The sequence below is a fragment of the Polyodon spathula genome, chromosome 11 (assembly GCF_017654505.1).
Source record: "Polyodon spathula isolate WHYD16114869_AA chromosome 11, ASM1765450v1, whole genome shotgun sequence".
Taxonomy (NCBI): domain Eukaryota; kingdom Metazoa; phylum Chordata; class Actinopteri; order Acipenseriformes; family Polyodontidae; genus Polyodon; species Polyodon spathula.
The window spans coordinates 25,372,171-25,383,424 of NC_054544.1; the positions used below are offsets into that span (position 1 = coordinate 25,372,171).

Below are 11,254 nucleotides of genomic sequence, written 5' to 3' on the forward strand. Positions count from 1 at the left end.
GACCAGTATTATTTATGTATGTATGTATGTATGTATGTATTAGCAGACGCCTTTATCCAAAGTGACAATTGTTATCACAGTGAGAGCAGTTATAAAGTACAATAGTTAATAGCAGATAAGTCAAATAAAAGCAAAATAAAAAATACAGCAAATAATTGCATTTGAGCAAGTTCGACTAAAAGCAGTTAACTTATAGCATTATTATTATTATTATTATTATTATTATTATTATTATTATTATTATTATTATTATTATTATTATTATTAATTTATTTATTAGCAGATGCCCTTACCCAGGGCGACTTACATTTGTATACAAAAATACGTATCAAGAATTACAGTACAATTAACAGCAAGATACAAAATACAATGACTTCTGTCCTTATACGAGTAAAGTCCAGTAAGAGCATGTAGTAAGTATGATAAATGGACGAGAATGATTTCAAATAAGAGCAACTGCAAAAAATGTAAATACGGATATAAATAATAAACAGAATAAAATCAAGTATATGATGGAGGAAGTAGTTATAGTTAATAGCAGTAGTAGAGTATGGTAAGGTATCTGCAATGATTGTTAAAAACATAAATTAATAATGTAAACTTCATGGATCAGCCCAACCAATCCGGTTTAGAGTAGAGCGGTCAGTGTCGCTGAGGTAAATACCCTCCTCACACCAGCAAGGTGAAGGATTTTCCTTCGCTGAGTCACACCAAACGTGACAATAATGAACTCATCCTTTGCCATTTCCCATAGTACCCATTGTTATCCGATGCAGCCGTTGTTGCTTGCTGGATCATAAAGTTGCTGTTTACATCCTGTTTCCTGATTGTTTAGTTTCTTTTCGTTCGCTCACCCCAGTTGATTGTAACTGAACGCTCAGGAAGCGGGAGTGTGTGTCTTTCATGAGGAAATGGCAGTGGAGGAGGAGCTCATTATTGTCACGCTGGGGTGACTCCTCCAGCAAAGAAAGGATTGTATTATTATCCACATTTCTGATTATTTGACTGCATTTTTTTTTATGTTTTCTGTTTTGCAGAATTCTCTGCCTTCCATAGTGACGGAGCCGGCAGCGACCAATGGAGCTGTTCATGACATCACTTCCTCAGAGGGAGGGGACATGCCTCCAAATTTTTTGTTCAAAGTAGGTGTGGACTGGGGCTTAGGGGGTGCGGCAGGATAGACCTCACAAGTCTCTTATTGTTTAGTTGTTGTGTTTGTTTTCCCAGACGTTCACATTGGCATGATAGGTGAAGCAACAGAAATGTGAGTCTCCATAAATGTGGCACGGTATACAGCTGAGAGGAGGCTAGTAAGCAGATTGGACACACCATGTGTGGGTTCCACACTGTAGATGTATTTTTATGGCTACCCATACCAAAGAGTATCATACAGTCATCACTGTGTAGTGAAGAGTCGGACAGAACCAGGTACAGTACCTGATAAACAGTTGGATCGCGGGTTTGTAAGGGGGTAGAATCTGTTACAAACGACAATGTTATGACAGCTTCTGTGTTGAGTCATCTCTTACTAAGCAGGCTGAAACGTTTAGAAACACCAATAAGAGAATATTATCTGTATTATTTGTCCTTGCTTTTGTTTTGTTATTTTTTTTTAACAGATCTCCAACCAATGAATGATAACTATTTTATTTGTAGAAGAATACAATACATGAAGCCTATGAAAATTAAGAAATACTAAAATAAACTCACTTCATTATGTGGAATGTTTTTGTTAAAATGTGTAATTTTGCCAAGAGTATAGAACTCTTACTAAGGATGTCATTGGCAAAGCATTCAAAATATTTAAAACACAGGTTTGTGCACACACCTACCCAAGAGCTTGGGCTGTGTGTTTTTCGTGGCACATCATAGTTTCAGGGAGAATTGGTGTTTAGATACCCAATAAAGATTATTAATTACTGTGTAATGGTTTTACTTCAATTAGCACTCTTTCTTACAAATTTCACCCACCCAAGTTCAAGGTCACATAGATAACAATTGACAACAAAATACGCAACACTGTTATCTCTTTTTATGAATTTTATCAAAAGTTTAGTAAAATAATACTGAAAAACACACAAAAGAAAATTTGTGTCAGTATAGCACAAGTCAGTATAATAATCTCAGTGCCCAGAAGAGTTACAAACAAGAATACAAGAACTACAAGAGGCTAGCGTCAAAGCGGGTTTGAAAATGAATCTGAAGAAGACTCAAGTCATGTTCAAACGGCGCATGTAAAATATTCGTGTGTGTGAAAAGAAATTGGACCTGACGCACCTGACAAGCGCTGAATAAATTGACTACAAAGGGTTAAGCATTGTTCACGTTCAAAACACTTCACTCACAAGTACTAATGGATTGTTTACTTTCTCGATCCTAGCGGAAATCACATCAGAGGAACAGATTACATCATCACATCCCCCAATTATACCCTTAGTCACGCCCCCTGCGATAGGTAGTCCAGTCACGTCTCCTCCAATCCATGACTGACACATTGCATACCGCTTTAAGGCAATTACTTCTGGCATTGTGACTCCACCCCCTTCCTGGCTAGCTGACTTGAGACTGACCCTGGAATGAACTGCCAGTCCAACCAGTCCGGGGCACACTGTTCCTGTTATACAGCGCCCTCACAGATCGGGAGGAAGATTGTTTTCTAGGATTCATTCGCTCTCTGTCACATATATTCAATTAGAATTCACAGCTTTGTTCTTGCAAATAACTCCAGCACCTCTTATTTAATTTCTTAGATTGCTTTTGATGATTATTCTAGCAGTTTTAGCTGTTAATTACTTTCATGAAATATTAGAACTAGCCCTTTTATTATAAAGTGACATGTATGACCACAACCCATTTACATTTCACAACCTCAACCTTTCTGCAAATAAACATTTATTACATTCCAGAAGTATAGTTTCTGTACTTCTCTGTGGTTTAGTCAATCTTAGCAGTGGGCCTCAGTTTATCACTTAATGCTATAGTTGCCGTGCAAGCCTTACTCCCTTTTCTCATCTTTTCATTACAATATTGAAAGTGCAATGGAATTATAAATACGTTTAACCCTTTAATCACTCTTATGGTCATACATGGTCTAAAAATAGATATTTCACGATTAAACATAATATTTATTAAAATAGTGTTGCCACATTGATCAAAATTGATAATTTTTCTCTTCAGTTACTCTACATGAAATCCATGGTAACTGTGACAAAAATACAGCCTTTTACAACAAATATAATACACGTAGAGAAATGATTTCAATTATAGGTATTTCTCGATGGCTTCTGTGATTTATAAAGAGTGAAATAGTTTAAAAGCTCTAAAATGTTTGTCCACACAGGTTCAAGCATTGCATGACTATGGAGCAACTGATGCAGACGAGCTGGGCCTGAAAGGGGGGGATATAGTGTTTGTGATTCCCTTCGACAACCCTGACGAACAGGTACAGTGGAGACGTGGCATTGCATCTGGAGCCTCACCACATGGTGCACTAAACTGGGTGTTACAGTACCTCATTATGGAAAACACATGCGAGTCACAGAGTATACCTCACTATGGAAAACACATGCAAGTCACAGAGTATACCTCACTATGGAAAACACATGCGAGTCACATAGTATACCTCACTATGGAAAACACATGCGAGTCACAGAGTATACCTCACTATGGAAAACACATGCAAGTCACAGAGTATACCTCACTATGGATAACACATGCAAGTCACACAGCTAAATGACAACAAAACAGTTACAAGTAGTGTCTATAGAGTTATCATAATAATTAATATGTACATTGTTTCAGTTTGTAATACAAATACTGAGAGAAAAAACAAACAGAAATTGGGGGGAATAATGCAATGAAGAATTTTGCCCCCTTAGTACAGAACCATTTAGTAAGCATTCTACATCAGGAATCAAAACGGCAACTTAATGTCTTGCCTTTTTAGTGTTTTCTTTAAACTGGTGTTTTTAACTAGAAATACCACCAGAACTTGACTGCGGGACCATTCACCTTTTAACAAAATAAATGCAGTCACAATAAGTAAGCAATGCTGACCTGCAATGTTTGTGTCTCCAGGACGACGGTTGGCTAATGGGAGTGAAGGAAGTGGATTGGCTGCAGAATAAAACCCTCAAAGGCAAAGGAGTTTTCCCTGAGAACTTTACCCGGAGGCTGTAACAAGGCCTGAACCAGGATCTAGTCTCCATGGCAACACTGTGGTTTCCTCGTCAGCAGTTTCGGCCTGAGAAAGTTAAACCCAAAGCTCAGTTTTGCTGGTGAAGCACCTTTTCTATTGCAGACCCTGGTTACCAAGTTCATTGTAATTTTATTAAAACAGTTGTTCATTTGTTAATCTGCCCCCTCCCTCTTCATGGGGACACATGTTGAGAAGTATTAGAAAAAATTAAAATAATCTTCATATTTTAAAGTAAATTCAGCTTCAGGTTGTATTCTCCTTTAGCTACATCCAGCTGCCTCATTCCTGACAAGCAGAATGCCTCCTTGAAATGTCTTCCTCCAGTTGTTCTGTGTTAGTACCATAGACATATATAAAAAACAAAAAGTCAGGCATACAGACAACAATTAACCAAGAAGAGATTTCAAGCTGCATTTTGCTGGCTTTCAAAAAAAGATTAAATTGATATACACTATTTGCTTTATTAATGTAAGAGTAAATGCATGAATGTTATAAAAAATAGGTCTTGAAACACCAGACTTGAATGAGTTTTAGACTGTCGCTGTTTAATTGAACTCCGTCAAAGTTTTGGGTGTAATGAAGACTATACCATTGTGACACCCTCCTTGTTCCTAAATCATAAAATGGGGTCTCCTAGCGTAGACCGATATTCAGGCATTATCTCTGGCCACCTAAACCTGTATGTCATTCTAAAGTGTTATGTTCCGTCCTGTATTATTATTATTTGTTTTTTTGGCAGACACCTTTATCCAAGGCGACTTAAAGGTGTTACAGGGCAGTACGGGGTTACAATGCAAGATTCATATTTAAATACAGTGTAATTTACAATAAGTGCAAATACTACTAGAATGACATTGTCTTGGCAACCAGGTTTGCAACACACCAATACAATGTACAAATGGTATCCTTAAAACAAACCACACACAAGAATATCTTGGTTCTGTTAAAAAAAATGTTCTAAAATGCATAAGCACAGCAGAGTCAACCTAGCAAACGTGTTAGCAGCGCACATTATAATGTTGACAATAGTGGTTCTTCAGACGTTTTCGTTAAGTCCCTCTACAGTGTCCCCAGTCGTGCCCAAATACACACATTTTTGCAAGCATTCCTGAACATTGGCAAACTCTTCTCTTTTGTTTGCTGTGAACACTGTCTCACAGATTAGAAAGATAAGTGAGGGGCAAACATGTTTGGCAAACATTTTAAGCATTTGCAAAGTTTAAAGCAGCCCAGGACTAAAGTGACAGTTCACTATGCAATGTTGAGGTGGTTTTTTTTAGAGTTTTCTGCAGCACTAAGGAATAACCCTGGTTTGCATCAAGCACCTATCTGTGGTTATCCGGGCGTAATGTAGTTATCGTGTTATTGATGCAAGCCAGTTATATTCCCTGGTACTGAAAAATCCCAGGTGTAATTTATGCTGGCGGATTATAGGGTGATCCAATAAAGTCTTCTTGCTAAAAGTTTATGCCCAATACTATTTTGCTAACGTATACTATTTACTCAGGTTATTACACTTTAGCAGAACTATGATCATTTATTGATGCGAAATGTGTAATACCAGTATTCAGCTTCGTATTGAATCTGTAATACCAGTATTCAGCTTCGTATTGAATCTGTAATACCAGTATTCAGCTTCGTATTGAATGTGTAATACCAGTATTCAGCTTCGTATTGAATCTGTAATACCAGTATTCAGCTTCGTATTGAATCTGTAATACCAGTATTCAGCTTCGTATTGAATCTGTAATACCAGTATTCAGCTTCGTATTGAATCTGTAATACCAGTATTCAGCTTCGTATTGAATCTGTAATACCAGTATTCAGCTTCGTATTGAATCTGTAATACCAGTATTCATGGTGATGCATTTTAAGGCATATAAACATGTAATGTCTTCTTTAGCCTATGCGGACATTTGACTTTAAGTTTGAAAAAATAGTATAATAAAAGGGATAATGTACACCCAAATTTATACAATAAGGCTTTGCTCTTGTGGTTTCCATTGTCACCAGAAGCCCTTGCTAGAATTACAGCCTTATAGTACAGTTTTAGTCAATTGTATCTTATTTTAGAAATCATACTTTTTTATTTAGATTTATTTTTACTTAATGTAGTGATAAAATACTCAGTTAGTCATATTCCCTTCAGCAAGGGGCCTTGTTGTAAATGATAACTGTTGTATTTAATAGAAAGGCAATGACCTCTGAAAGTCTTGAAAGAAGTTGCGCTAGCGTTTCCCCCAAAACGTGTTAAGTTTGCCACTGAAAACACCACTGGAGCGCCCTTGGATACTGTATATGAGGCATTAAATGAAATCATTTTAATACTATTTTAAAACAAAATGTTGCATGACGTTATATTGTGACTAGTTAAAAAGGGAATTCAATTGTATTATATTACGAACGAAAGTGGGACTAAACTGGAGTTCAATTTTCTATTGTTGTTTATTAGATTTGTTTGTTTGCTGTGGAGGTCACTAACAAAGTCCGATGAAAACTGTTTTAGTAGAAGTTTGGTCATCGCCATAACAGAAGAATACTTGTGGTATACATTAATACCTGTCTATTACCCTGAGGAAGGCCTAGCTCTGCCAGCAGTGGCAACACAATATATTTGGAAGAAATATTGCGCAGCGGTTCTAATACATGAATTGGTAGCTGCTTCTCTTCTTTATAATAGACAGCATGTTATCATTAGTTTCATTACCCCTACCTGCCTTCTATTATAGAAGACCATTGGACACATACTGCAGTGGATTACCAGTGTTTGTTGGTTCATGTCATTGTGATGTCATAAAATATCCCTTATATGAGCTTACCGTGTACTTTCATCCGTGGCTATACTGGGTGTCAGGCGATGTCAGGCCACTAACTCAGACCAACCCAGGGATCTCGTCTGTTATTTATTTGCGTTATGATTTTTAAAAACTTGATGTATATTGATAGTTAATGTGTTTGGTTTCAGCTACTCATTTCAGCAGTCCCACTTTTCATGTGCGTTGTGCAATAAAGCCTCCTCATGTAGTTCCTGTGATATGAAGAAGGTGTTGATCATCTTTTTTGTTTAATTGTATTTTATGTTGTCATGGTTACAACAGCAGGCACACACTTGACAATGGCTTGGGATTGATTGCTGTTGTGTCCAAAAGGTTGAAACAAAAGTAATGATTTGTTTTTCTTACCTTGTAAAATAAAAAATTAAAAAATACAAATGACACTTAAACAAAAACCACCACCAAAGAAGAAAAACTCCAGTTGTTTCCTTCTAGCCAAACAGAAATGTAAAATGCCAATTATATTAGCCCACAAAATTACAAAATAAAAACCTGCTCAGTTTGTTTATGTTTTGTAGTAATATTTGGGTTTTTTTTAAAAAAGGGAAGTATGGTTAATTGTTGTGATAATAATTCTACTTACAAGGTAAGAAAACCCATGTGCTTGAAGTTCAACTGGTCTGCACCCCAGCCGCTATATACAATGTATTCCTTTAAAAATGTTGTACATCCTGTGACATGTTGTCTGGTCATTGAAATTAAAATGAGTTATATCCTCCTGGCTGTGTCTTTTTTTTTTCATTTTTTATGCAAGATAAACAAATCATTGAAATGTACAGGGGAAAATCCAGTGAATTCTAGAGGGATATTCAATGATTATTTCACCTGTAGAGAGAGAGAAAGAGAAATTGTCCGTACCCCTTCAAAACCTTTGTTCCTGTTGTTAAGCAACCAGCTGCTTCCCCTACTGACTGACATGTTTCAACCAATAACACTTTGACCCATAAGACACTGTTGTGGGTGGGGAAAGAATCCACACAAGTGTAGCAGATTCTCTGAGAGAAAGGCATAGAAACTGAGAACTTTCTTTAACCTAGTGTGGTACTGGAGATCATGTTTTATGTGTTTCTTTTAAAACTGCACGTTTGAGACCTATATAACGATGGACGTGCAATACAGGTCAAATCTATTTGATTATTGTCAGCTACCACCACTTTTAATTCATTCCCGTAAAGAATGAGAATTGTGATGGTGTGTTTACAGTTCATATGTTTTATAAATAGTTTTACTCCATGTCCCGGCTCCCCAAGCGCCCAAGTTTTTATGATGAAGACATTTCTAAAAAATAAAGGTTCGATTTTCTCAATGTAATTAATTAAGAAATGTTATCACTTTTAATTCATACCTAACTACTTCACATTTCTTAAAGGCAATTACTCATAATATCCTAGTATCGGCACACCCCTAGTTCCTTCCACAGCTCAGCCAATTGGCTTGTAGTAGCTGAATTGCCTGCAATATCCTGTTGTGACATTCAGAGGAACGCTTCTGAAAATATAGCTTTCATTAAGCCAACCAATCGGTGGCCAGAACACATGCATAGCCATGTGTACAAAAAGGACTTTACTCCATGATAATCATTTGAAAATTCATATTCGACATCCATGCTTTGTGTAGGCTGTCCCCCCAGACCCCAACTCTTACTGCAGCTCTCCTAGACTTCAATATCCCTTATTATCAAGGTCTTCACATCTCATTGTAAGTTGCATGTTACTTGTTTTTTAACCTTTCCCTTGCACAAAAAAAATAACACTTAAGTGTATCCAGCTGATCGGTGAAAGAAAACCACTTCAAGACAGCTGTTTGTGAAACCAATCCAGGGAACGTTTATTCTTGTGTCTTTATACAAATACAACTATAACACAAACTTCTATAACATTACTGGATATAAACACTTCGTTAAAGTGCTTATAAAAAAAAAAAAAAAAAAAAAAAAAAAGCAAATTAACAGAATAGTCCTGTAAATGCTTTGGGAACCTGACAGTCCTGCCACTTCGAGTTCAGTGGCTGAGGTGCAGCTGCCTGGCTCAGGGATGTGTGAGGGAGCAGCATCACCTCCAGGGGTCTCTGAGGTGATGGTAGCTGAAGAATGTGTTGCAAGCCTTCCTGGCCAGTCTGGCCTGTTCCTGGAGCAGGAAATGAAGACGCCGGAATGGTAGCAGGGCAGGTATGTGATACAGTCTCAAGATCACCAATGCGATCTGAAAAACAACACCAGGAGTGCTGTACCCAAAAGGATCAGGCTCCTTTTGGAGGAAGGGAGTGAATGGCATTCAAGTCCAAGAGCTCCAGGAGAGGCTTTGGTGCACAACTCTTGGCACTCTTCAGATTCTCCGGCTGCATGTCAGGTATGGTATTAGGCACCCTTCAAACCTGCCAATCCATTGGCTAAAACATTCTTTTCCATTCCCTATAAAGTTGGCAGTTCAGCTGTAAAAGGCAATCTGGTACTGTCTTCTGCCATCAATCTTTTTCAGTCAGGTTTTTGTATATAGCAAAACAGTGGTTTATTCCTTTTTTTGTACTTGATGCAGTTAAACTGAATGTAATCTCTGTTCTGTAGTGTAGCTCACCCCACTGCTGCCACCAGAATATGTAGCCGGACGATCAGTGAAAGAAAAACACTTCTAGATAGACGATTATGAAACCAATCAAGGAAAGTTTATTCTTGTGTCTCCTGGACATACAGTAACTTGATTATTCCTTTTCCAATTATATAAACAGGAACTGATAGTTTTGCCAGGTAGATGTACCTTTAGGTACCAACCAGCAACTATCTATCTATCTATCTATCTATCTATCTATCTATCTATATATATATATATATATATATATATATATATATATATATATATATATATATATATACACACACACACACACACACACACACACACACACACACACACATACAAATGCAAAATGTGGTTTCAGAAGATGCTTTGCAAGAATAAAACAATTACTTTGAATCATCTAAAAAATAAATAAACGAAAGATTATAACTGTAGGCTTCACTTGTGTTGAATTTCTAAATACATTTCAATGTGAATGTGTTAGACAAAGTAATGAATCACATGAGCTAGCGTTTTTTTTTTTTTTTTATGCTTTTATGTTTACATACAAACTGATTTAATGAAAACTGAACCTGTTGCTTAACTTGTTAAACACAAATCAATATGCATAATTATTAAATATCAAACATGATCAGTTTCCTATTAAAGCAATATAAGACCTTAATAAATATTGCCTGATGTGTTTAGTAGGTTGTCAACAGCTTTGGCCGCGTATTGTAATACCAAACACATTTAAAAGATTGCACAGGTAAGAATCCCATTGATCTGAAATATGCCTGTTTATAGAGCACACAGTGACAAGCTTTGATTCCCTTATTCACACTGACAGTAACATACTGATTTTTCATGTAACAGTTTCTTTGAGGAAACATTACAGACTCATGTATTTTGTGTGTTTGTAGAATGACACGGGTCACTGCAGCATGATTTCAGGAGTCAGGAAGCACTCGAAAGGAACTGTGTAATGATACAAAGAAAAATCTTTTAAAATGTATTATTTGAGAAACAGAGCTCATGACGATTGTAAACATCATACACATTTAAACAATACTAAAACATTTCTGTGACATCACATACAATGAATATCTCCAGATATACTGTTGATTAACAAATCCACAAAGACTGCTGATTCGTCAACCAAACCACAATTCAACAGTAAAGTGAGTACCATTTTATTCACAACATTTCAGCAATTAGTAACATGTAATACTTAGAAAGGGCTTGTGATTTCTGTTTAGCATTTCATTGCAAACAATTATACATTAATATAATGTAAAAATAAACATTTTATAATTACATATTCTCTTCCACGTAAACATCCCCCCTTCTAATTTTTATTTGGTATATCTTCTGGACAGGTCCAGAAACCACAGCAACTTCATCGTCACTTAAAAAATCTCCATCAATTACACGTTAGATGTAAACTCAGCTTGCAGTCTTTCATTTAACCATTGTTCAAACGCTGACAAGGATATTTAGGGCTTCGCCTGTTTTAGGTTCGGCAAAAAGATCAATAACGTGACTTTCCATTGCTGGTTCACATTCCTTTGTTTTTTGCGTTTTTATTTTTCTAATGCCACTTTCATGTTTTACATGTAAAATATAGTCCTCACTACTATTTTCACTTACAACAGACAATCTTGTCTATG

General features: G+C 36.5%; 1 protein-coding gene across 5 annotated transcripts in view; it reads left to right on the forward strand.

Moving 5' to 3' along the window:
- LOC121323699 (myc box-dependent-interacting protein 1) overlaps nt 1–7,750 on the forward strand; it is a 93,019-nt gene extending 85,269 nt beyond the window's left edge. For all 5 annotated transcript variants that reach the window (XM_041264897.1, XM_041264898.1, XM_041264899.1 and 2 more), the window contains 3 exons: nt 1,038–1,142; nt 3,341–3,442; nt 4,078–7,750. In XM_041264897.1, the coding sequence (XP_041120831.1) occupies nt 1,038–1,142; nt 3,341–3,442; nt 4,078–4,179 (309 nt within the window). In that variant the 3' untranslated portion in view covers nt 4,180–7,750. The remainder of the gene's footprint in view (nt 1–1,037; nt 1,143–3,340; nt 3,443–4,077) is intronic.
- Nucleotides 7,751–11,254: the final 3,504 nt, after the last annotated feature.